The sequence below is a fragment of the Rhinatrema bivittatum genome, chromosome 6 (assembly GCF_901001135.1).
Source record: "Rhinatrema bivittatum chromosome 6, aRhiBiv1.1, whole genome shotgun sequence".
Classification (NCBI taxonomy): domain Eukaryota; kingdom Metazoa; phylum Chordata; class Amphibia; order Gymnophiona; family Rhinatrematidae; genus Rhinatrema; species Rhinatrema bivittatum.
In genome coordinates this window covers 137,486,785-137,514,317 of record NC_042620.1, presented here as the reverse complement: position 1 = coordinate 137,514,317, position 27,533 = coordinate 137,486,785, and the positions used below count along the sequence as shown (strand labels likewise).

Here is a 27,533-nt window from a genome sequence, read left to right as displayed (position 1 = left end):
GACACACTTTACCTTCAATTCCTGCTTTTCCATGCATAGTGATGTCCAGACATGTTCCAAAGAGTTTTAATTTTTAGCTAGAACATATAGTGAATGATTACAAAATTCAATTCACAGCAGTTCAACATCGACACAGTTATTGTTGTCTGTTTCTTTCCCTGCTTCTCTGCATAGAATGTGCAACAGCAAGCTTTATTCAAAATAAGATGTGTTTTCTCTCAAAATCTTCTAAGGCAGAGGTGAGCAAACTAGAGGGCAGGCCTCCCAGAGGGGGCTTGAGCAGTCCTGAAGAAGAGCACACACTGGCTATCCAATCCAGGAAGATAAAAAATGGCTATGCTGCTGACTCTTTAGTGCCGTGTAGGCAATGCAAGCTAAGGAGGGAGGGAGCTGCCAGAACATGGCGATAGCATTGTAAACATGCCATGACTTAGCTATGCATTCCTTTAGGCGAGCTAGGGAGAAGAGCTGCTTCGGTTGTGGCGGTCCAGGTGTGGGGAGGGTGGGTATGCCCCGTAGCATTATAGAAATGTTAAATACTAGAGGAGCCGCCTGCCTTGTGGCAGAACTGGACTGGGAGCAGTCACTGCAGTGTTGCACAACCCAGGAAGAGCTGCCACCCTCAGGCCTCAGCCCAGGAGGAGTTCTTGCTGCTAATGGGTTCCTATCCAGGATGATAAATCACAGCTGTTGCCTGCCTGAGGAAAAGAAGTGGTGAGGCAGGGAAGAGGAATGGGCAGAGGCCAGAAAAAATGAAGGGGAGAGGGAGAAGGTGGGGAAGGGAGAATAAAGGTAAACGTTATTATCGCATTTTGATGAATCTAGGGGTAAGTTAGCTGGATAAGTAGCTCTGCCCTGGAATCCCCCATCCTGCCTCTCACTTTCAGGCCGATGCAATACTGCCGTGCTAAAAACATGAGTCTAAACTGGATGTATTTTTTTTCAGATGTGCACAATCACCACTCCTGGGCACTTGATGCAATAGGCAAATGAGCCGCCGTACTAAAAAAGATGCACTAGGGATAAATTGTGTATCCCTAGCGTGTCCATGGCATTGATGTGGCGACATGGCCGTGCACAGGTTAGGAAAATGGATATTTCTAAATTGAGTGTCTCTTTCCCTAACCTGACTGCTTTAAAGACTTTTCTTTTTGCTGATTCTGTGGTTCCTCGTACTTAGTATCATGACAATATTAAGTCAGAGAAACCACAAAAAAGCAGTATTTTCTAGGGATGTGCAGACCAAAAGTTTAAGTTCATAAGTCCATAAGTCGAAAGGGGGGGTTATTTGCGGTCAATATGGACATATGGAGAATTCCATAAGTTGAGTATATGTCCATATGTGCAAATAAAAATTTAAACCCCTCACCCTCCTTAATCCCCCCCCCCCCCCCCAAGACTTTCGCATCCTGACTCCCCGCTCGACCACCAGGGAGTTTTGGTAAGTCTTGGGGGGAGGATTAAGGAGGGTGAGGGGTTTAAATTTTTATTTAGGATCAACAATCGCGATTTCCAACGTATTCAACATAGCTATGTTGAATAAGTTGGAAATCCGATCGTTTTCGCCTCATCACTTTTTTAAGTTAAAAAAAAAAAAAAGTTGCGTTTTACATTTAAGTTCAAAACGAATGCACACCCCTAGTATTTTCTGCTTTTCTGTGCATGGCTTGGGGCGCCTCAAAATGCAAGCTTCTTGGCTGGCATTAATTTTTGAGCATGAAAACGTGCATAGCCAGCGTGCCATAACTTTTTACATTGGGCTACATGCTAGTTTGGACGTGTGTTTTGGACGCACTAATCCCGTTACTGCATCAGGCGTAAGTCTAGCATGTCCAAAATGCGCATCCAACCGCACGTTCAGTGGCACGCTGACCCTAGCGCCCGATATTGCATCGGCCTATTAGCTGATTAATTAGCTTAATAAATTGCTAGCTGGCTAAGTGGCAGATAGCAATGCCCAAATATTGGAATAATGCCACTTAACTGGCAAAATCCGAACTTAACCGGCTAAATGGCGCTGAGTATTGACCTCTATCTTCTTGCTGTGGGGGATCCTCTGTCTTTATATCACATCCTTTTGAATTCCATCACTGTTTTTGTCTTTACCAGTTCCTCCAGGAGGGCACGGTAGACATCCATAGACATCACCATCCTGGTGATGTTCCTGTCTTCCACCCCCCCCCCCCCCCTCGTGGAGTTTCATATCATGGCCCTTGTCATTGAATAAGGTTTGCCTTTTGTGCATGTTTAATAGGTTTCAGCTACTTAACTCTCTTATATCAAGTCCCTTGTCTCTCATCTCCTCTAGAATATATATATTTAGGATCTCAGTTCTCATCTCCTAGTTCTTTCAGTGCAGACCCCACACCATTTTGGTTGTCTTTCTCTGGACTGCTTGTATCCTATCTGTATCTAGATATAGTCTCCAGAACTGAACACAGTACTCCAGGTGAAGTCTCATCAGTGACATGTACAAGGGCATTAATCACTTCCTTTTTCCTGTTCGTTATGCCTCTCTCTGTGCTGCCTTGCCTTCTTCACCCTACTCAACTCTTGTCACACTGCTTTTCTGCCTTCAGATTATCAGACCCTGAAGTCTCTTTCCCAGTCAGTGTTCATTAGTTTCTACCCCCCTATCACATACAGCTATTTTGGATTTCTGTATCCCAAGACCCTGTACTTTTCTCTCCAATCCCCCCCCCCCCCCCAGTTGAAGAAAGATCCATCTGTGACCCGATGCCCCACTCTAGGCTATGTGTAATGGGATTTTCTTCCCTGGAGGATGGAGCTTCATATATTGAATGTTTGGTCCATGTTTTCTTCTTATTGGTTTGCAGGACAGAATTGAGTCAGATACTATACATGGACCTGGATGTAGTAAAGAGGTTTTCTCATTTTGTGTTATAGTAAAAAAGCTATTGTACATCTGCCCTATATAGTATATGACAACAAAATTGATAGTGCCCCTGTTACTATATTTTTAATGATGTTTATAAGATAGGGGCTATCCAAATCCACAAACAACAGAGCAAGAAACGCACTCCAAATATAATAATATCAAACCCCAAAGGAGTGCAAGGAATTTATAGGTCCAAATATATAGTTTCAATTCAAGCAAAATTTTATTTTAAATAATCTCAATGCGGCAACTCCATTGCTCACAAGTCAAGCTGAATAAGTTTTCTCTTTCAGGGTCCCCCTCGCCCGAAGGCTGCATCGGGAGGGACAAGGCAACTTTTAAGAAACTAAAACAAAGAATATAATTTAATAACAACTATAGACCAAAATCGGGTACTGGGTATACACAATAACGCCGGGATCACGTACCTTTAAACGCACAGAGGAATTCTTACAGCTGACACAGCAAGGAGAGCAGGGAAGTCAGACAAAACACAACATTTAAAGGCGTCTGTTTTGGCGCGAATTATTGAACCAATCAGAGTGCAAGAATATTAGCCAATCAGAGAGAGGATAAACAATACAGTAACACAGACCAAAAGAAACATTTCAAATGAAATATTGCCACTCAATTTCGTTGTTAAAACCTTTAGGATGGAGACAATCTAATCTGAAAATCCACTTTTGTTCTTTGCGGATGAGCATTTCAGAAAAATTCCCCCCACAGGATGGTGGAAGTAACAAGTCAATTACCAAAAACTTAAGGTCATGTTCAGAATGCCATGCCGACTGCCAATGTGAAACTAGTGGAGCTGATTCGCGACCAGTACGGATGTTAGCCCGGTGTTCTACAATTCGGGTATGAACTTGCTAGTCATTTTACCCACGTATAGTTTGGGTCGGGGCAAAGAATCACATGGATTACTCCCCGTGAGTGGCAAGTGGTAGAAAATTTTAAAACAAATTTTTTATGAGTTATGGGATGTTCAAAATTAGTCGTCGAAATGACATGACATTTGAAATGTTTCTTTTGGTCTGTGTTACTGTATTGTTTATCCTCTCTCTGATTGGCTAATATTCTTGCACTCTGGTTCAATAATTTGCACCAAAACAGACTGTTATGCTCAGGCTTGTGGACCCTTGGGCCGATGGGAGGATGGAATACCTTGGGGGAAGACCAGAAGGTTCTCCTATCGGGTGGCGAGGCAGGAACCAAAGATGTGACCGGTGGACCCTCGATACTGTAGACAGGCGTGACGGTGGAGGCGGATGAAGAGTCGTGACGTCAAGGAACGGAGATGTGACTTCACCCCTGGAAGCCCGCGGTCCCCCTGGGAGGACCCCTTAGAGACCCGGGCCACTGGGACTTAGGTGGACCTTTGAGAGGTCAAGCAGCAAACGTACGGTGCAAGGGCTGACTGGAGCTTCACCCTGGAAGCCCGCAGTCCCCCCGGGAGGAGCCTGTAGGGACCCGGGCCGCTGGGACTTAGGTGGACCTTTGAGAGGTCAGGTGACTGTGCAAGGGCTGACTGGAGCTTCACCCTGGAAGCCTGCGGTCCCCCCAGGAAGAGCCCATAGGGACCTGGGCCACTGGGACTTAGGTGGGCCCTTGGAGACGGTAGTCTTGAAGTCCTAGGTCAGGTGCCAGAGGGTCGTCGCTCACCAGTCCAAGTCGTACGCCAGAGAATCACCACTTGCCAATCTGAAGTCAGGAACCAGAGAATCACCGTAAGCCAATCCGAAGTCAGGAACCAGAGAATCACCGTAAGCCAATCCGAAGTCAGGAACCAGGAACACCAAGACTAAGCAGGAACCAGAAGCCAAGCTCAAGGAACTCACCGAAGCAAGCAGACTAGACAGCGATCGAAGACGTTGCCAAGTCAAGGAATGGTCGGAGGAAGTCTCCCTTTATACTTCCTCTGACCCTGTGGATAGGAATCAGCTGTGGTCAATTAAAGGGACGGGGTCCCTTTAAATCTAGCGAAGGGGCGCAGCCTTGCGCCTAAGGATGGCGGTGGCCATCTTGGATCCGGGCCTCGGAGGAGAGCAGTGGCGGCCATGAGGGAGGAGCAGGGACGGCTCTGGTCCCGGCGGCCGGCCTGGGGAGCTGCGGCACCGCGTGGGGGTGCCAGGCCCAGGGCAGGGCAGTCGGCCTCGCCACAGTCATGGGTCCGGTTGGGGAATGAGGTAGGGGGCCGCAGGCGCGGAACACAACACAGATGCCTTTAAATGTTGTGTTTTGTCTGACTTCCCTACTCTCCTTGCTGTGTCAGCTGTAAGAATTCCTCTGTGCGTTTAAAGGTACGTGATCCCGGCGTTATTGTGTATACCCAGTACCCGATTTTGGTCTATAGTTGTTATTAAATTATTATTCTTTGTTTTAGTTTCTTAAAAATTGCCTTGTCCCTCCCGACGCAGCCTTCGGGCGAGGGGGACCCTGAAAGAGAACTTATTCAGCTTGACTTGTGAGCAATGGAGTTGAGATTATTTAAAATAATTTTTTGTTTGAATTGAAACTATATATCTGGACCTATAAATTCCTTGCACTCCTTTGGGGTTTGATATAAGATAGGGGCTGTCATCTGGCTCCAGATTTTCAGGACTGGTTCACCCAGTCCTGATTTTATTACCCCATATGTAGATACTTATAGTCTTGCTTTATGTAGGGAATTCAGTAGGGAAACCAGAATAAGTCCCTGCATGCAATGAGGTAAAACCAGGACTGGATCAACCTATCCTGAAAATCAGGAGCCTATTGGCAGCCCTTTACAAGGCGGTTTCTAACTTACGTCTTTCAGAGTTCTTGGTTTTCAACACTTTTTTTAATTCATCAGATCTTTAAATCTTTTTGCATTGTTTTGTTCTGGCCTGTTCTAGAAATTAGCACTTACAGATCGATACTCTAAGGCCGCGGTAGTTGGAAAGTGTTTCTTTCCAAAGTTTGAATTTAGGGCATGAGTTATGTACCAAAATGTTTTTCCCATAGGCATAAAAAAAAGATCAAACCTATTATAAGGCAGAACCTTATATTTCTTTTCCACAGTGATTTACAGTCACATTGTACCTTGTTGAATAAGATTTTGTTTTCTAAAGATATCCAAGCCAGGGAAAAGCATTTAATTGTTCTTTGGGATTCTTTGGCATTCATTCTGAATAAATGAAGATGCAAGAATTTACCTGTTTTACTATTTTTCTAGGAAAGCCTGCATTTTGCCTTTTAAAAGAAGATCCTGGAATATGTAGGGGGTTTTTCTCCAGGTATTTCTACAACAGAGAATCTGAAAACTGTGAAAAATTCAAGTATGGAGGATGCTTAGGAAACGAGAATAACTTCATGAGTTTGGAAGACTGCCAGAATACTTGCCAGGACAGGTGTAAGTTGTGATTTCTTTCCAAAATGCAACTACAGAATTTATCTCTTAACAGTCTGGAGTTTGTTTACAGGGTGTTAGAATACTGACAGCTTAACATGAGAAACTGCAAATAATATGTGATAAAAGAAAAATGTTCAGTTTCCAAGCACATGTAATCAGGAGCTCATCATCAAACTAATTAAATTGTGAAATCCAGAGCAAGACATGGCATGCCCAGATTGTATCTAAGTTAATGTAGTAACACACTATTTATTCCTAGCAGAGGATTAGCTAGGCTACACTTGTAATAAATCCTGGCACATATTTCAACTTAGATTTGTGTATTAAGAGATAAACTTTCAAAAACTTAAGGCTTACATTCCTAAATTGTTTAAGTTTATGGAATGTGCTTAAGTAGATTTTCAGCCACCTAAAAACCATGTACTATTTATCTTCATGCCTTTAGGCATACTGGTGTTTAAACCCCTATGTGTATGCCTGGCATGCCTTGAATTTTAGACTATAGAATGGAAATGTCAATGGTAGAGAGAACTGTTGGTTGAAAATAAAGAGAGAAGCCATAGATATAGTTCACGCCTAATCTCTAAAAAGAGGAAGAGAAGTCTGATCCAGAAAACAAAGAGCATACCAAGATGCATGCTACATCACAGGTATAGATTTGTATTCATTGGAGGCAGTGCATGCAAATATGTCTTATGCATATTCATTAGACATATCCTGACAACCATTCTGGATCAGAGGGGACCAGGTTGGGTTTAGTCTAGCGAGTAAGCCAGTTTTCCAGGATCCCAAATTTGCACTTTGTAACGGCCCTGGTGTAGCTATGGATTTGGATTTTAGTTCTAATTATATATCTTTGCAACTCTGAACCCAAAGTGAGCTTCAGTCAGGTGCAGTAGCTTCTCTGCACAAGAAAACTTACAATCTAAGGGCCTTATTTATTATGGCTTTTTCCCCATTCTTTGTCCAAGGGAAAAATTCTTAGTAAATGAGGCCCTAAATTTGTACCTAACCCCCTCATTTATCAAAATGTGTTAAGGCGTTTTTGCATGCGTTAAGGGCTTATTGCATGTGAAAAGCCCCAATAGTGCATGCGATAAGCCCTTAACTCATGCGAAAAGGCCTTTAACGCGTGCGATAGCGTGGCAAATCTGAAAAAGAGGAGGAGTTAGGGGCAGGAGTGGGCTGGGTTTACTGTTTTGCAAAGCCCTAGCACATGGCTTTAATGCTGATTTTAGCTACAGTGTTTTCAGGAGTGTTAAGCTGTGTGATAGCTTGCATTATGGTTCATCACCTGTTGTGATGTGTTTTGTGGATGCCAGTTTGAAGCTTGCAGAGCATCCAACTAGCTATCAGGGACCTTGGGGTGGGGGGGGGGAGAAGGGAAAGGGAGAGAGAGCAAGCACCTAGCCATGATGCCCTTGTCCTAGATACGTATTTATATCTCTATGGGAGGCTCACCTAGCAACTCGAGATGAGGTTTAGGTATTAGTGTAGGGGGTTTGGGGCCACTCATTCAGTGTGAGACGTACGAGCAGAACAGTGGTCTCTTGTGAACATTTGATAACCCTAAGAGTGAGGAAACTCACTCAAAGATGAGATTTGTTCAATGTTCTCTCAACCTAGCTTGATGATACCCAGGTAGAGAGTCCATCAAGCTAGGTTGAGAGAACATTGCACAAATCTCATCTTTGAGTGAGTTTCCTCACTGCAAAGGTCATCAAATGTTCAAAAGAGAGCACTGTTCTGTTCGTACGTCTCACATTGAATGAGTGGCCCCTAACCCCCTACACTAATACCTAAACCTCATCTCGAGTTACTAGGTGGGCCTCCCATAGAGATATAAATACCTATAATAGTATTAGGATGAAGTTAACTGTTTGGGAATATTATTTAGTAGAGATGTGCTTCATTTTTTTATCCCTGGTCAGGCTAGGGGTTGGCCAACCCATGGAAACTTTCATTTTCCATCGAGTCATTTTTATTTTCTCAGCAATTTTTGCCAAAAAAAAAAAAAAACCCACCCAACCCTTAAAATTTAGTTATTTACAACCCTCCCACCCTCCATACCCCCCAAACTTGCCTAAAATCTGTGGTGGTCCAACGGGCGTCCCGGGAGCAATCTCCTGCTCTTGGGCTGTAGGCAGCCAGTAAACAAAATGACACCGGTGGCCCTTTGCCCTTACCATGTGACAGGGGCTACTGGTGCCATTGGTCGGCCCCTGTCACATGGTAGGAGCAATGGCACCGGTAGCCCCTGTCACATGGTAAGGGCAAAGGGCCACCAGCTCCATTTTGTTTACTGGCAGCCGATGGCCCGAGAGTGGGAGATCGCTCCCAGGACCCCCGCTGGACCACCACGGATTTTAGGCGTTTGGGGGGGTCAGGAGGATGAGGGGGTTGTAATTAACTAAATTTTAAGGGCTGGGGTGGGTTTGGGGTTTTGTTTTGTTTTTTTAATAAAGGTGCCCCTCCCCCCCACACTAACCCGAACAACAAATTTTACCTGAAGTTCATGGAAAATCCGTCTCAGGTCCTCCGACCCATGCCAAATTGGACTATTTCTTTGAAATAGTCCAATTCGGCAAAAACGATTGCACATCGCTATTATTTAGTGTGTTTGTGTGTGTTTGTGCTTTTAATTGTCAGTAAGGCAGGGAATAAACTGAAGTTAGAGTGTTTGTATATTAAAAAAAAGTAGCCAGAAGCTAGAAATAAGCTAGGAGCAGTGTATAAGCTGGGAGCAGTGTATACTTAAGTAAAAAGGTTGAAAAGTTCAGCACTCACCTTGGAAAGGTGTTAAGGTAGTGTGATTTGGTTTGATTAGGTACCAACATTTGTTAATCAAGAGAGCAGTGAGTCACTCTGATTAACTGAAGTTAGACTGTTTGTATTTGCCAACCCTCCCACCCCTCGCCCACCCACCCCTAGCTCATCCTTTAATTTATAGGCAGGTGACACTTTCACACACAAAAAAACAAACCTTATTGAGAGTTTGATCATTCCCCTGTAGGCCACTACCAGATATATAGTGAATTCACTAATACATTTAAAGGATGTTAATTAGACACATTCCTACTCCCATAGCAACCTAAAACTTAACTAGAAACTGAACAAGTTTGAGATGAAGGCAGCAGTCCAGCAGCAAGATGGGGGCTTCCCAGTCTTTTGCATCGAGTGTCACATGTATGATTTTTTAACCTCCGGTGAGAAATTGTACATGTGCGTGTGATGCAAGGAGCTCCTGTCTCTCAGAGAACAAGTCCAATCTCTGGAGGCTAGAGTGGCAGACCTGGAGGAGCTGAGGCAGACAGAGAGGTATATAGATGAGACCTTCAGGGACATAGTAGCCAAGTCCCAACTTCAGACTGGCAGCCCTGCTGCTGCCTTGGAAGAAGAAGTTCTCATGATCGGAGAGCATCAACCTGGTGCAGCAGGAAAGGATCCTGTAGTAAGGACCTGCTCTCCAGGTGATGCAATGTCCTTTCACACCAAGGATGTGTCTCCAAGGCCTACTGCCCAGGAGACTGTTGGCTGTCATAGTTGGTGATTTGATTATTAGGAATATAGACAGCTGGGTGGCTGGTGGGCGTGAGGATCGCCTGGTAACATGTCCACCTGGTGCGAAGGTGGCAAACCTCATGCGTCACCAAGATAAGATTTTAGACAGTGCTGGGGAGGAGCCAGCTGTCGTGGTACAGGTGGACACCGACATAGGAAAATGTGGGAGGGATGTTCTGGAAGCCAAATTTAGGCTCTTAGGTAGAAAGCTTAAATCCAGATCCTCCAGTGTAGCATTCTCTGACATGCTCCCTGTTCCTCGCGCAGGTCCCCAGAGGCAGGCAGAGCTCCAGAATCTCAATGTGTGGATGAGACAATGGTACAAGGAAGAGGGATTCAGTTTTGTAAGGAACTGGGGAATCTTTTGTGGAAGGGGGAGTCTCTTCAGAAGGGATGGACTCCACCTTAACCAGGGTGGAACCAGGCTGCTGGTGCTAACCTTTAAAAAGGAGATAGAGCAGCTTTTAAACTAGAACAAAAGAGAAATCCGACAGTCGCTCAGCAGCGCATGGTTTGGTTGGAGGTATCTTCAAAGGATACTAATGATGCATTAGAATTAGGGCATCCCGACAGTGAGGTTACATTAATAAGAAAAGTAATCCAAGTGCCTGTAACTAAAAACTCACCTGAGCTAAAAAATTCTAACTTATCCCTATCAATTAAAAAGCAGAATGAAAATACAAACAAAAAACACACTTTGAAATGTTTGTATGCTAATGACAGAAGTCTAAGAAGTAAGATGGGAGAATTAGAATGTTGTTGCGACCTTCGCTGCCCGACGTCTCCACTACGCCCACCTTACCGCTTTGGCGACTCCCTGTTTGGCTGCTGCGGCTTCCTCCTGCCGTCCTCCTCCGGCGTCCCCAGACCGGCTAGACGCTGCACACTGCCATGTTTCCTCTGAGCCTAAGGGTGCGTGCGCAGCGCTGCCCTGACTGAAGTACCAGCAGTGGCGCGAACCTCAGGGGCGTCCCCCTGAGGTGATGTCATCCGCACCGGATATTTAAGGTCTCTGATATCGCTAACTATGGAGTTAGCAAGGGATAGGGTTACTCTTCCTAAGCTACTCTGCCTTCACGGACTTACCAGGGGTACCCGCTCCTCGGGGGCCTCGTTTCTCTTTTGCTTTTCAGATCGCAGTCTGGAACCGGTACTCGCTCCTTGAGGGCCCTTGTTCCCGGACTTGCTACTGAATACCACTTTTGCCAGGAAGTCATCGCTGCCTCCAACATCAGTGAGTTAGTGATGTGAATACCCTAAGGCACCAAAAGAGGGGCAAAGGGCATAAAAAAATGGCACAAAGACCTCAAGCATCTCTGAGGGGGGCAAACCACACAGTGGCAGAGTCTGGGGCAACTCCCCAAAGTGAGGAATCAAGACTCTGTGGGGCCATGAGCTGGGGGCAGCTGAGCTGCAAGGCCACACTGGGCACAGGACAATCACATGCATGCACTTCACAAAACCCAATGTCCACAATAAAATTGGTGCTCTATAAAGAATAGACAGTTTGAGGTAGCTTCAGTTACTGTAGACAAGGTACAATTTCCAACTTCATAGCAACTCCAGATAGACTCTTCTGTTTGCTTCCTAGAAGGCTTCAGGCACTTTACATTATAGTCCATGTACACCTTTGTGCATCCTGAGTTAGGCCGCAATGTAAAGATCTCTGCTTCTTCTTTGTAAATCTCAGAGTTCTCACTTTTTCTCTGGGATGGCTTCAAGTTACTCACTTCCCTTGCAGTAAGAGGAAATGGGAGACTCTCCACCCTGTTTCCAAGATCCAACTGGGCACAGGAGTTTCTTTCTGGTCCCAACTAATCCCTTCCCAGTTCCTTTGCTCTTTTCCAGTACTTTTACTCTTAAATCCAATTCCAGTTGCTTTACCCCAGCTGCTCTGAAACCTTGTTGGAAGATCTTTTCCAGTTTCTACTCCTTTCCCCTTGAAACCCCTGGAGAGGGCCTAAACTGTTCCCTTTCCTTTTCTGACCCTCAGAGAGGGCCCCCACCCTTGCTCTAGGTGGGGTTATATTTCCTTCTCACAAAACCCAACCCCTAGGGGCTGAGCAAATATGTCAGTCAAATGTTACCGTACACCCCCTCTGACCATTGGATAACCTTGTGAAAGCTGGAACCTTCCCTTCTCTTTTGTCCTTTATAACACTTCCTTTAGGGGGAAATCACACAACCCACAGTACATCCTCTGCAGTTTATACTTTTCAAACCTTTCTGTTGCTCAGGGGCTACACATGATTTACATGATTTCGTATGTTTGGTTATATGCTGCCTAGGGCCATAGTACAGGCAGGTTCCAAATATCAATATATTTTTTTAAAAAATGGCCCAATATTAGCCCCGCCCCCAGTCCCAAAGCCTCTATCTCCTCGGAACTCCGAAGATGTAACCCGCATCCACTGGCCCCCATCCCCACTAACCCTCTCCTTGAACACTGGACCCACTTGCTAAAACTACTTGAATGACATTAGCGGTGGTTGCTGGAGCACCAGTTAGGCTTCTGGTTCCTGTGGTTCCGTATCCAAAATAGTGCCTGCCAGCCTCAGCCACCACTTTGCCCTTGTCATGTGATGGAGCAAAGGGATACCTGAGACCAGCTGCTGCCATTTTGGAAATGGCAGCACAGAAACTGGAGGCCTAGAGGATGCTGTCACAGCCAATGCTAGACCACTAAGGGGTCATAGCAAGTGAGTCTGGGATTCAAGGAAGGGGAGAGGGAAGAAGGGGGCTGGTGAGGGGGTTAAACCTTTTGAAGTAACAAAGGGATAGACTTTGGGACTGGGAGGTGGGGTTAATATTGGGTCACTATTTTATATTTTGAAATTTTGCCATTTCAGGAGGGCACCAGAAGGTTGGAAGAAAGAGTCTCATTGCACCCCTACTGTTTTTAATACTTGGGCATGGGGGTAGGACTGGGGGCCACTTCGGCCCTTTAAGAAAATAGCCCAGGAGCATTGTGATGTGCATTTGTATCCCACTGCTCCCAGGGAGTTAACTACATGTCTTGAGATGTTGCTTTCCATGAAAAAATGTAGTTTGTGCACTTCACCACTGTTACGGTCTCGGGCCGTGCCCCGGTCTCTCCACCTACCTCGGGCCCGGCCCAGGCCACAGGAACTCGTCTTCGGCCATCCGAGCCTGACATGTCTCCCACCGTGGCTCTCCCTTCACGAGGGAGACACCGCCAATCCGACACGCTGGGCCCCGCCCCCTAGGCCCGCGTGTGCGCGGGGGCTTGAATCTTAAAGGGGCCAGCGCGGGAAATCAGGGGGACAGTCTTCAGATGATGTCAGACGCTGCAGGGTATTTAAATCCTGCAGCTTGGTCTAATCCTCGCCTTGCAACAAGGTTCCTCTGCCCTAGAGTGTCTAGTTGCTGCTTTGACCTGCGTCTTCAACCCCAGCTTCTGATTCCTGGCTTCTGACTCCAGCTCCGTCCAAGACTCCGGCTTCAGCTTCCGTCTCTTCAGCAGGTATCCGGTTCTTCTCTTGCCTGGAGGTTTTGCCTAAGTCCCAGTGGCTCGGGCCCTCACGGGCTCCTCCTGGGGGGGGCCACGAGCTTCCAAGGGTGAAGTCTCTTTTTGTCTCCCGGGCTCGTCTGTTGCCTTGGATACCCTGCTCGGGCTCCCCCTCTGATCCTTGGTCGCAGAGGATCACACCTAAGTCCAAGAGGCCTGGGTCCCTACGGGCTCCTCCTGGGGGGACTTCGGGCTTCCAGTGGTGAAGCCTTCTCCGGAACATCTCTTCAGCGCCGCCTCCCGGCTGTGACATACACCGTGGATCCCCACAGCGCAACACCATTAGTCTCAGCCAGCCCAAGGGTCCACTCCCATAACAACCGCATGCCGTGTTATTTTATAACTATATTAATGAGCTGATTTGCTTGCCAATAAGCTCATTTAAATACCCACACTGTGCTGCTTTTTGGGGGAGTAGATAACACATGGAATTTGGAATTTCACATGCTCTCTGTGGTAAGGCATTTACTGCATGGTAAATGCCATTGACCACATAATAAAGCCTTACTACAGCTTAGTAAATCACCCCAATGGTTTTATGTTGTTCAAGTATGTTTTATGTCTTTTACGTTTCTGTTAATATTTGTTTTGTTCACTGTCTCATTGTGGCAATAATTAGAAAGCATGATCTATACATGTAATCAATAAATTATCATCATTGTAATCAGTAGACATGAACTCATGTGAAATGAAATAGGAAATGTTATTGACATTTCCCATTTTGTTTCATTTTATTTTCAAAACAGAATAAAAGAAAAACTACAGTTTTGTTAATTTTCCTTTCCTATTGAAAGAAACACTGCCAAAAAAAAACAACAACTCCCTTACGGTCTGGGCTTCCCCAAGTGTTCCCCGAGTTCCTTCCAACACCCCCCCCCCCCAAAAAAAAAAAAAAAAAGGCTACATGGTCTGGGGGGCCTTCTGCCCTCTTTGGGTCCTACTTACCCCTTTCCATGGTGGTCCTGGATAGTGAACAGGACAGAGGGAATCCCAATTGCCTCCTGCCCCTGTGCAGGTCTCGGGGCTGGCTGGCACCATTTTATTCTATGGCTGTACGTTTATATGACCGTACAACAAAATGGCACTGGATAGCCCTGAGTCCTATATCATTTTGATGTTCTTAGGGCTGACTGGTGTCATTTTTCAAGTAATGTCAGATTGGCAGGAGGCACGTGGGCATCACTCCTTCCTCTTTCACTATCTATGACTCTTATGGAAGAGGTAAGCAGTCTCTGGCCCTGGCAGCTTTTTCATGGGTGGGGGTGGAGGTTGCTTATTTTGGTTCAGCAAATGAACTGAATGAAAATAAACATTAAACAAATTGAATTCTGAGAAAAATATCCCCTAAAAAAATATATATATATAACATTTTTGGGGCTGCACATCCCTACCCTCCCATGGCCTAGATGTTGTCCTTAGGCGGCTGTGTTTTTCTTCATACTCCTTTCTTTCTACACTGGTGAACTTTTGAATAACCTTTTCAGAGCTTTATGCTGGCTGTTCTGAATTAAGCTGGGTCCTCTTTCTGGTGCCCTCGGTGCCTGGAGCCTGTTTCACCATGTTGGATACTTCTTGCTAAGTTAGCCATCATGGCTGACCTCGTCTGGTTGTATTGCTTTTCAGGGCTGCCATTTTCTTTGTTTGCTTCTGCCCACATTTTGCAACTCCTTCAATACTGCAACACATCACCTGCTTCTCTGCCCTCTGACTCCTTAACAGCAACACCCAGAAGCCAGCCCTCATGCTCCTCTGCCAGATGACAACAGGCAGCTGCCAGCTGTGAACCCAGACACCGTTGCTATTCTGAATCCCACTCTCTTGCTGTTGCACTACTGCTTGTGCAACAGCAGCTCAAGTGCACTTGCTTGCTGGAGATTTCTGGAGGGGCTCTGGCTGCATCAAGTCCATTGGCATTCTTCTTAGTTTGCTACTAGAAGAACAGGATTGTCCCTAGAAGGCTTATAATTAGCGCTTCTGAATGCCACAACATTTTATCGGGAGGGGTAAACTATCCCCCACCCACGATAGATTGCACCTCCTGCGAAATAATATTGCAGCATAGTAAATTGCCCTATAGATTGCAATCCCTCTGGGGATAGGGAGATGCTTATAGTATCTGAACGTAATCTGCTTCAGAGGGCCTGAAAATCGAAATATAAATTAAGCAAATAAATTGTAAATTTAGATGTTTATTTTCCAGCTAATTAGGGGGCTCTTTGGGGGTACCAAAAACCAATGTTTCTGTGGCACCAATCCTATTGTTGAGTACCTTGAACGGATGAATCAAATACATAATAACATTTGTGAAGCTGAGCAGTCATTAGGCACAAAAGCAAAGCCGAAAAACCAGGGTAAGCAAAGCAGGGGTAAGAATATTAGGGGAAGTGGTGTTTTCCCAGTGTTTAGTTAATAAACACTTTTTTTTCTTTTGTTTGTTTTATTGGGGCTTATCGGTTAAAACCTAAAATCAGAAGCCCTACTTATAATTTAAGGATTTGATTTATTAAGCTTTTTTCCCATGGACACACAATAAGACAAAAGCATTAGTAAAGCAAACCCTATGTTTATACCTGAGGCATTGGAGGGTGATCTCTAGGAGCAGCAGTGCTAGCTGAACCCTTTTTTCCTTGATTCTCAGCCTGCTGAACTAAAAACTATACTATTCCTCCTTTCCACATTTACCCTTTGCTGGGTTACTCCTGCTTCTACAACCCTGTGATTCCATCCCATTACTCCTCCCCTCCTATCTTGCTGTTTCCCTTATTCTGCTGGACTCTGCCACATGGCTCTATTATGGGCCCATATACTGAATCTTCAAAGGCATCTAAAGGTGGCATTTTAAAATATTTTACAATGTGTTTTTATTTATATGGAAAGTTGTAGACTTTTTTTTTTCCTTTTTAGTATCCTTTTCATAAATATATTAAGTCCATATTTGTAAATTCAGGTAGCAAGTGCACAACTACCTATGGCCAGGATTCATCATTCTTCGCAGAATGATGAATCCTGCGAAAACGGGGGGCGGGGGATGAAGGGGGGGGCAGGCCTGCGAAAGTCCGCAGCCTTCACACCACGGCGGTGCGCCGGCTGCCGGCTTTCGCATCAAATAGCGCCACCGTGAAAGGTGGTGCTATTGGGCGCGCTACTGCTGACGATAATGTTAGTAACATTAACGCCGGCAGAGAAGACACCACCGACTCCTCCCCTCCCCCTAATTTGCAAAATATTGCATGCGAAAAAGCCCTTTTCGCATGCAATAGAGGCCGTATTGCGTGTGATAAGCCTTTGATAAATGATCCCCTTTGAATGCAAATACAAGATTCTTCCCTTAATTTGGATTATTTAAATATTTAAAAGATGTGCCCATTTTGTTACGGTAGGATTTCTTAATTTTGGACATAACACTATTTACCACCTAACCAATAGCACAATATCCTAAGAGCCTGACCTAGAAATCCTTGTCACATTTTTTATTAAATTAGCTGTGGTGATACATTATTGTACCCATTAACATGAGTCTCTGTTTGCTCTGTTGCTGTGAGGAGTGGGCAGCATGAGAGATATGATGATCAGCCACTGTGTGCCAATAGTATAGGGAAGTAGATAAAAAATAACAAAGAATACAAGCACAATATGGCATAGTCAAGCAGATGGAGATTTCCCTTATTAGGTTAACTAGGAGCTGATTCTATCTAGCCCTCCCTTTTTAAGAAATAAAACTCCTAAATCCCTAATTGTGTGAGTTGATGAATAATTTTAAGTAAAGCAGCTTCTGTTTTCAACTGTGTTTCTCTGATGACAAGTTTCAGCTTGTATGGTAATATTTGCATTCTCTTTTCTTATTGCTAGTCATCAATAGAAAGACTAGTTAGTAGTCAAAGAATGTTTCCCTTAAATATAATTTTTTTTCTACCACTAGCACCTTTGTCTTCACTTGCCCCATCTGAAGAAGAATCTGTACAACAGCAGAACAGCTCCACATATGAGATTCCTATTGTATTTGCCAGATCTGCATGTAAGATTCTTTTTTTCTATACTTTCTATAGCTTGCAGGTTCCAGTTAAAAACCATAGAGTATTTCTGGTTGTTTTTAGATCTAATTCTTGTTGGAATGTAGGATTTGGTGAGAGAGTTAGTGGTGAAAGGGCCACTTGGCAATAGTGATCATGACATGATCAAATTTGAACTAATGACTGGAAGACAGATAATATGTAAATCTACAGCTCTAACACTAAACTTTCAAAAGGGAAACTTTGATAAAATGAGGAAAATAGAAAAAAAACAGAAAGGTGCAGCTGCATAGGTTAACTGGTCTATTTTAAAAGCCATATGCATGCTGAAACAGGGAGATACACAGGTGACTCAGCCTGGCGCGCCAAGCGTATTTTAAAACCCACGTAGGTATGCACGTATCTCCCGGTATGTGCATAAAAAAGTTTTCTCACCAAGAGAGGCGGGGCATGGGTGAGGTCTCAGCAGGGCATGGGAGGGCTGGGACTGCACCATGAAATCGGCGCATAAGTAGTTACGCGCACAAGTGCACACCAGGGTCCCCTACTGCATAACTTCTGTTATGGATGGCGTGTAAGCCGTGCAACAAAAAAATAAGGCTAGTCAGTGGGGTTTTAAAGCTCGGGGCTAATAGGGTAAAATGGAGGCAAGTTAGCTAGGGGGTTTAGGAAGTCCTTTTCTTTACTGGGGCGAACTGGGCAAAAGACCTATTGGGTCGCCACGCGTACCTACTAAAATTCCCCCCACTTACACGCCTGACAGGGCATTCGTGTGCACATGCGCACGTCAATATAAAATCATGTCTGCATGTACATGTAGACAGCTGATTTTATAACACGTGCACATATACACACGTATGTTATAAAATCGGTGCATCTATGTGTGCGCACTGGCAAATGCACGTACATGTGCGCACGAGTGCGGGTCATAAATTTTACTTCTAAAAGTGTACAGATGTGGACATTGTTTAAAAATGCTATCTTAGAAGCACAGTTCACATAAGGAAAGCCAAACGATTACAGGCATGGTTAAAAGGCAAGGTGAAAGAAACTTTCTTAGCCAAAAAAAAGTCCATCAAAAACTGGAAGAAGGATCCATCTGAAGAAAAAAGGAAAAAGCAGACGCATTGTCAAGTTAAATGTAAAACATTGATAAGACAGGCTAGGAGAGAATTTGAAATGAAGTTGGCCATAGCAAAAACTTATAATAAAAAATGTTTTAAAATATATCCGAGGCAGGAAACCTGTGAGGGTGTTAGTTGGATGGTTAGATAATTGAAGCGTTAAAGGGGCTTTTAGGGAATATAAGGCCTTCTCAGAAAGAGTAAATTCTTTGCTTCTGTGTTTACGAATGAAGATGTTGTTTCCATAGACGGTTTTCAAGGGTGATGATTTGGGTGAACTGAACCAAATCATAGTGTACCTGGAAGAGGTAGTATACCAAACTAAAGAGTAGCAAATCACCTGGACCAGATGGTATGCACTCCACGGTTCTGAAGGAACTCAAAAGTGAAATTTCAGATCTATTAGTTAAAATTTGTAACCTATCATTAAAATCATTCATTGTACCTGAAGACTGGAGGGTGGCAGCGTAACCCCAATATTTATAAAGGGCTTCCAGAGGTGATCCGGTAAACTATGGACCAATGAGCCTGATTTCAGTGCCTGTAAAGAGTGGAAACTATTCTAAAGAACAAAATCACAAAACATATAGAAAGACATGGTTTAATGGACCACAGTCATTATGGATTTACCCAAGAAAGTCTTGCCTCACAAATCTGCTTCATTTTTTTGAAGGGGTTAATAAACATTGGATAAAGGGAACCAGTAGATATAGGGGCAGAATTTTAATCCTACGCGCGCGGGGTACATTTGTGCTCGCTACCCGGCGCGCACAAATGTACACCCAATTTTATAACATGCGCGCATGTTATAAAATCCAGGTTCAGCGCACACAAGGGGGTGTACACTTGTGCACCTTGCATGCGTCGAGCCCTAGGGGAGCCCCGATGGCTTTCCCAGTTCCCTCCAAGGCTGCTCTGAAATCGGAGCAACCTTGGAGGGAACTTTTCTTTTGCTGCCCCCACCTTCTCCTCCCTTCCCCTATCTAACCCACCCCTCAGCCCTACCTAAATCCCCCCACCTTTTTTTATTTTTTACGCCTGCCTCTTGCAGGCATATCTTGCGCACGCCGGCCGGCTGCCGATGTGCGAACCTCCGGCACAGCCGCTGTGCCGGAGGACTCGGGACCACCCCCGGACCACCCCCAGATCGGCACCATGCCATCAACTCCGCCCCCTTCCCGCCCCTTTTTCAAAGCCCCGGGACATATGTGCGTCCTGGGGCTTGCGTGCGCTGCCGAGCCTGTGCAAAATAGGCGCGCCGTACGCAGAGGCAGGTTTTTGGGGTTACACGCGTAAGTTATGCGCATAACCCTTTGAAAATCTACCCCATAGTGGGGTAGATTTTCAAAAAGCGCGCCTTCGCGTACTTTTGTTGGCGCATCAGGCACAAACAAAAGTACGCTGGATTTTAGTAGATACGCGTGTAGCCGCTAAAATCCTGGATCGGCGCGCGCAAGGCTACCGATTTCGTGTAGCCGGCGTGCACCGAGCCGCACAGCCTACCTCCGTTCCCTCCGAGGCCGCTCCGAAATCGGAGCGGCCTCGGAGGGAATTCGCTATCGCCCTCCCCTCACCTTCTCCTCCCTTCCTCTACCTAACCCACACCCCCGGCCCTGTCTAAACCCCCACTACCTTTGTTGGGGGATTTACACCTCCCGGAGGGAGAAGTAAATCCCCGCGCGCCAGCGGGCTGCTGGCGCGCCTAGACGCGACCCGGGGGCAGTTCCGGAGGGCGCGGCAATGCCCCCGGACCGCCCCTGGCTGAAACCACGCCCCGGGCCCGCCCCCAAAACGCCGCGTCCCGCCCCAAAAACGCCGCGCCGATCGGCCACGCCCCCGACACGCCCCCCTCGGGAAAACCCCGGGACTTACGCGAGTCCCGGGGCTCTGCGCGCGCCGGCAGGCCTATGTAAAATAGGCGCACCGGCGTGCAAGGCCCTGCTCGCGTAAATCCGGGCAGATTTACGTGAGTAGGGCTCTTAAAATCCGCCCCAGTGTATTTGGATTTTCGGAAGTCATTTGACAAAGCCCCTTATGAAAGGCTTCTAAGAAAACTAAAAACTTATGGGATAGGAGGTGAAATCCTTTCATGGACTGCAAACTGGTTAAAAGACAGGAAACAGCAAGCAGGATTCAATGGTCAGTTTTTTCAGTGGAAAAAGGTAAACAGTAGAGTGCCTTAGAGATCTGTACTTGGACCAGAGCTTTTCAATATATTTATAAATGATCTGGAAAGGGATACAGTGAGTAAGATGATCAAATTTGCAGATGACACAAAATTATTCAGAGTAGTTAAATCACAAGTGGATTGTGATAAATTGCAGTAAAACCTTGAGAAAATGGAAGATTGGCCTCCAAAAGGCAGATGAAATTTAATGTGGACAAGTGTGAGGTGATGCATATAGGGAAAAATAACCCATGCTGTAGTAACATGATGTTAGGTTCCATATTAGGAGTTACCACCCAGGAAAAAGATCTATATGTCATAATGAATAGTATATTAAAATCGTCTGTTCAGTGTGCTGCCACATTTAAAAAAAACCAAACAGAATATTAGGCAATATTAGGAAAGGAATGTTGAATAAAACTGAGACTGTCATAATGTCTCCGTATTGCTCTATGGTGAGACCACACCTAGAGTACTTTGTACAATTCTCATGACTGCATCTCAAAAAAGATATAGTTGTACTGGAGAAGGTACAGAGAAGGGCAACCAAAATGATAAAGGGGATGGAACAGCTCCCCTATGAAGAAAGGCTAAAGAAGTTAGGACTTTTCAGCTTGGAGAAGAGATGGCTGAGGAAGGATATAATGGAGGTCTATAAATTTATGAGAAGACTAGAGCCGGTAAATGTGAATCTGTTATTTACTTTTTTCAGAAAATAGAAGGACGAGGGGGCACTCCATGAAGTTAGCAAGTAGCATGTTTAAAACAAATTGAAGAAATTTCTTTTTTACTCAGCGTACAATTAAGCTCTGGAATTTGTTACCAGAGGATGTGGTTAGGGCAGTTAGTGTAGCTGGGTTTGAAAAAGGGTTAGATAAGTTCCTGGAGAAGAAGTCCATAAACTGCTATTAATCACATTGACTTATAGGTGAATTTTCAAAGGAGTTATGCATGTAAATTATTATACTATCATAGCAATTTTCAAAAGCCATTTACTCAAAGTGTGGGTAAATCCTATTGGCAATTCAATGACATATATTGTAGCAATTTTCAAAAGCCCACTTGAATAAAGTGCATTTACTCAAATAAAACCCACTTTGATGCATGTAAATGCTTTTTAAAATCAGGCTCATAGGGAATAGCCACTGCTATTACTGGCATTAGTAGTATAGGATCTATTTTAATGCTTGGATACTTGCCAGGTTCTTGTAACCGAGATTGGCCACTGTTGGAAACAGGATGCTTGGTTTGATGGACCCTCGCGCTGACCCAGTATGGAAACGTCTTATGATCTTTTGTTCTTATTGTTTTACAATTGAACAAAGCTAACAAAATAATACAAACATTTCTTTGAATATATACTTTGATCCAAGGCTAGAGCTTTTATGTAGACTTGTGCAAACATTAAACTTTTGGAAAAATGTACAACAAAAGCAGCCATAAGGCAGTTTAACCTTTCACGCCCCCTACTGATAAAAAATTAGGTACAATCATAGATAAAAACATGTTTAATCATCTTTATATATAAGTTAAAATTGAAAACAAAATATATTTCCTTAATGCTGCGATAATGAAACTTTAAATATTTCTAGATCTGACACTTGATTGGTATTTTTTAATGCCATTAAAAACAATGATGATGTGGCAAAGAGTTCAGTTTTTAAAATGGGAATATTTTAAGGCATACCATAATGGCCCAATTATTTCTTTTATTTAAAAATACTTATATTCCACAGCTTCCAAATTTCCATGGCAGATCACATAAGTGCATTAATAATACACAAGTATCAACAAATATATGGCACATAACACCCATGTATTACATAACCAGTACATAAAATTAATACATCTCATTAATATCGTTTGCTTCTTGAAAAATATGTTTTTATTCCCTTCCTGAAGTCTTTAACATCTTATATTCTTCACAGCTCAACTGGCAGAATGTTGGGGTGGCAAATGAAAAAGCTCTAGATCGAGTTTGAGATAGCCTACCCTCTTTCAAAGAAGGCACATTCAATAAATCCATGGATTGTGAATGCAAAATTCTACTTGGGATATAACATGATTGCATTTTCTTCATGTCAACCCTTGTATAAAGCAACTTAGGTACCAATTATGGATCCATAACACTGTGGATCCATAAAGTCTAGAGGATGTGAATGAAGAGAGGGTGGCTTGCGGGAAAGACAGGTACTACCTGGAGATTAGGGGTGTGCATTCGTTTTTGCCGTATTGGTGATCCGCAACGTATATTGCACTATTCGTAGTATTCATGGGGAAGCGAAACGTATCGCGATTCCCCACGAATACACGAATCTTCGCCAAATTATACGGCCACCTAAATAAAAATTTAAACAAACCCCCCACCCTCCTGAATCCCCCCAAGATTTACCAAAACTCCCTGGTAGTCCAGCGGGGGGTCCGGGAACCATCCCCTGCACTCACACCCTCGGTGCCGGTTTCATCATGGCGCCGATAGCCTTTGTCACAGTGGCTACCGGTGCCATTGGTCAGCCCCTGTCACATGGCCATCGGCGCCATCTTGTGCTCCTACCATGTGACAGAGGCTGACCAATGGCACCAGTAGCCCCTGTGACATAGTATGGGCAAAGGCTATCGGCGCCATTTTGAGTACTGGCATCGGCGTGCAGTAGGTCGCTCCGGCACCCCGTTGGACCCCCAAGGACTTTTGGCCAGCTTGGGGGGGCCTCCTGACCCCCACAAGACTTGCCAAAAGTCCAGCAGGCTATCGGCGCCATGATGAAACCGGCACCGAGGGTGTGAGAGTACAGGGGATGGCTTCCAGACTCCCCACTGGACCACCAGGGAGTTTTGGTAAGTCTTGGGGGGATCAGGAGGGTGGGGGGTTGTAGTTATTTTTAATTTTAGCTGGGACACGAATAGAAATCACCGTATTAACGCATCGGGGCGCCATACGGCCGAATGCAACGTATGGCGTCCCTCTGCACATCCCTACTGGAGATAATACCCTTATTCAATAAACATACACATGGTTAATGCAACTCCAACATTGCTCTATGCTTCAACAGCAAGAGGAAATGTGGAAAAAGGGATTTGCATTCACAAAAAAAGCGGGGAGTAGCTTGCTTGTTACGGTGGTTACTACCCCAAACCAAACAAACCTGATATTTCACTTTCAATGCATATCCATATCCAGTGTAGTTCTCTGCTTCAACAGCAGGGGGAATGAAGAAAAGATGATTTTATATTCAGACAACAACCAACAAGGACTGAATTACACAGTGTGGGTAAACAAATAAGCATGGGTGTAGCTTGCTTGTTACGACAGTTAATACCACGAATCAATTAAGCCTGATACTTCACTTTCAATACATATCCAGAGTAGATCCCTGCTTCAATGGCAGGGAGAATGAAGAAAAGTGGATTTATATTCAGATAACAACCAACAAGGACTGTATTGCACAGGCTTGGTAAACAAATATGTGTGGGAGTAACTTTCTTATTGCAGCGGTTACTACCCCTAACCAATTAAGCTAGATACTTCACTTAGAAGCAGTTCCAGCACTGCTCTCTACATTAATGGTGGGGGTGGAAGGGAATTAGAACCAAAGGTTACATTAATGGTGGGGGTGGAAGGGAAGTAGAACTAAAAGGTCACTAAAGGCCAAGAGTAACAGATAAGTATGAGAGAGAAAAAAAATGTGTGAAAGCTTGCTGGGCAGACTGGATGGGCCATTTGTTCTTCTTCTGCCGTCATTTCTTTGTTTCTATGTTTCTAATTATAAGCTGGCCATGAATGTAAAATGAGACTTTTATATTTAGGCCAATATAGTAAATAAAAATTTGGGTCACCTATTCATAAACTACTACATGCGAGACTCCAGAGGAAATTAAAGTGATGGGATAAGAGGCAATCTTCTATTGTAGATTGGCAACTGGTTAAAGGATAGGAAGCAGAGTAGTTTTTCCAATGAAGAGAAGTGCATAGAGGGGGTCCCAGGGATCAGTACTAGGACCACTGTTTAATTTCTATATTAATGATCTGGAATGAGGAAGCAATGAGTGACGTGATCAGATTTGCAGATGCCACACAATTATTCAAAGTGGTTTAAACACAAGTAGAGTGTGAGGAATTGCAGAAGAACCTTGTAAGACTGGAGAACTGGGCCACTAAAGGGTAAATGAAATTTTACTTGGACAAGATGAAAGTGATGCTCATGGGGAAAAGCAGCCTTATCATTATGTAGACAATGCTAAAAATGAGGTATATTAGAAGTCACCACTCAGGAAAAGATTTTGAAGTCGGAAAGCAAATGGAATGTTAGCCATTATTTGGAAAGGAGCAGAAAACAAAGTTGTGAATAGGTTTTCTGTTATGATTTTACTCTGCTTTGAACATTTTATTTGGAAAAGCAGATAAAATTTGTATACATAAACAAAGATAATGCCTTTGTATAGGTCCATGCTGTGATCACTCTTTGAGTATTGTGTGCAGTTCATGTTACTCCATCTTAAAAGGGTAAAGCCAAACTAGAAAAGGAACATAGAAGGGTAACGAAAATAATAAGAGCAACTCCCTTATGAAGAAAGGCTTAATAGGCTGGAACACTTCCGACTGGAGAAGAGTAGACCAAGAGGGGGTATGGTAGAAGTTTATAAAATTATGAGTGGTGTGGAACAAATTAATAAGGACACCAATGTATAAGAGAAAAGTACACCATTTTATTATCTCAAATTTTTAAACAATTTTGGAAATGTGTCCGAAAATACATACACTCATGCACTCATTCTCACTCTAAAAACATCATACCATATACAAGGGAATAGTGAGCCACATAACCCAAAGGCCTATACATCAATGTTTTTCTTTAAATATATAGTCATATGCATAAACACCCTGTGGTCATAACCACTTACAACTATATACCCGGCTTTCACCTATTTTTTCATGGTAAAACATAACTGTGTAATAGTATATACCACTCTTATATATCTTCATATGGCAGACTTCCCTGTATTGGTCTCTTCATCTCTAGGTAACCCTTCTTCTTGATGATGGCTGCATATTATCACTGTGGTTTGACCCCAACAAGTGGCCCTTGTTTCACAGTTGTATGCTTCCTCAGGGGGATGATAACCACTGAGAAAACAAACTCAAACTGAATCACTTCATAAACCATAGCATCAAAGACACATTTACCTTGAAAAATGATATAAACAAAGCTTTACCAAAAAATGTCTATAATTCAATTAATTCCCAGGCTGTCCTTTTATATCAGATGTACCAACAAATATATGATTCTCCCGAAACCGACAGGTATCTGGACACTAGAGGCTGTATCTTCACTGTAATTTTTCAAGAGCCTAAAAAAATAAACACACAGGCCATACAAACAGGACTCTTCATTATCCCACACTATATCTCCATTATCCCACACTATATCTTACTACCAAATGCATAATTCTCCCAAAGCCGACAAGGATCTGGACACTAGAGGTTGTGTCTTCGCTATAATTTTTCAAGCACCTACAACGATAAATACACAAACCATATACACTGAACAAGACTCTCCATTATCCCACACTTTATCTTCACGCTAAACACAGACACTGATCATTCTCTATCAAATCACTATCATGCCTGAAAAGCAGCATTCAAGAATTATTTTTTCATAGGTAGTACCCGCTTCTTAATGTCTCCAACTCAGCTTGATCGAAACCTCCAACTGCACAAACATTCGCTATAAGCAGAGCTGTATTACATTCTGCTTTTAAAGCATGTTTTAAGCGGCCACCACCCTGCTATGGTGAGCCGCATGTGTCAGAGTCCCCTACGTGAGACGCTACACTGTGACGTCTTCACGTGTTGCCAACCTTGCCAACCTGTGGGACCGACGAAAAATCATCTACTTCCGATAAAATGCTTATTCAACCATACTCCTATAACATCCGAACATCCACAATATATCCACTATTTCTACAAAAAAAAATAATAACCAAACAAATACATTCTTTACGCCTATTACATATTATTTTTGTAGAAATAGTGGATAGATAGATTAATAAATAAATAGATTTATTTATTTACTTATTTGTTTAAGAACACCAGTATAAAAAAGTTTATAGAGGTACATCACGCCAGTTCACATAAAACAAAAGTAGTGAAATTACATGATAACAGGCCCCTGTCACATGGTAGGAGCAATGGACAGCAGGCATCATCTTAAAAAATGGCATGGGCCATTCATTGCTCCTACCATGTGATAGGGGCTGACCAATGGCACCGATAGTCCCTGTCACATGGTAAGGGCAAAGGGCCGTCGGCGCCATCTTTATGATTGGCAGCCGACGGCCCGAGAACGGGAGATCACTCCTGGGATCACCACTAGACCACCAGGTAATTTAAAAATGTTATGGGGGGATCGGGAGGGTGGGAGAAGCTAAGGGGTCATCTTTAAAGGTTCGGGTGGGTTTTTTTTTTTTAATCGGGCCATCTGCGCCATTTTTGAGTGGCAGTCAAAATGGCGCCGATGGCCCGAGAGCGGGAAATCGGTCTCCGCGCCCCCACTGGACCACCTCGTAAAAAGTTTTGGGGGGGTTCGGGGGGGGGTGGGGGGGGGAGGTAAGGGGTCAATTTTAAAGGGTCAGGCCTCACTAAAAAAAAGTTAATGATGTGAATCGGAACCGATTCCGATTCACATTTCCAGCGATCAGATTTTTTTCTCCCTCAAGCCGAACCCGATCGTTAAGACGATCGGGCACACGATTCACATCTCTAATCAAGATTGTGTAGACCATTGTGAAAGTTTGTGAAATGGGATCTAAGAGCATAACTGTGTACACCTTAATGGAAAAGGGGAGAGGGTGGGTATGACTCAAATACATCAA

General features: G+C 44.1%; 1 protein-coding gene across 2 annotated transcripts in view; it reads left to right on the top strand.

The window, feature by feature from the left end:
- Window positions 1–27,533, top strand: part of TFPI (tissue factor pathway inhibitor) — a 121,353-nt gene that overhangs the window by 74,640 nt on the left and 19,180 nt on the right. For both annotated transcript variants that reach the window (XM_029605973.1, XM_029605974.1), the window contains 2 exons: window positions 6,096–6,272; window positions 17,282–17,377. In XM_029605973.1, coding sequence (XP_029461833.1) covers window positions 6,096–6,272; window positions 17,282–17,377 — 273 coding nt within the window. The remainder of the gene's footprint in view (window positions 1–6,095; window positions 6,273–17,281; window positions 17,378–27,533) is intronic.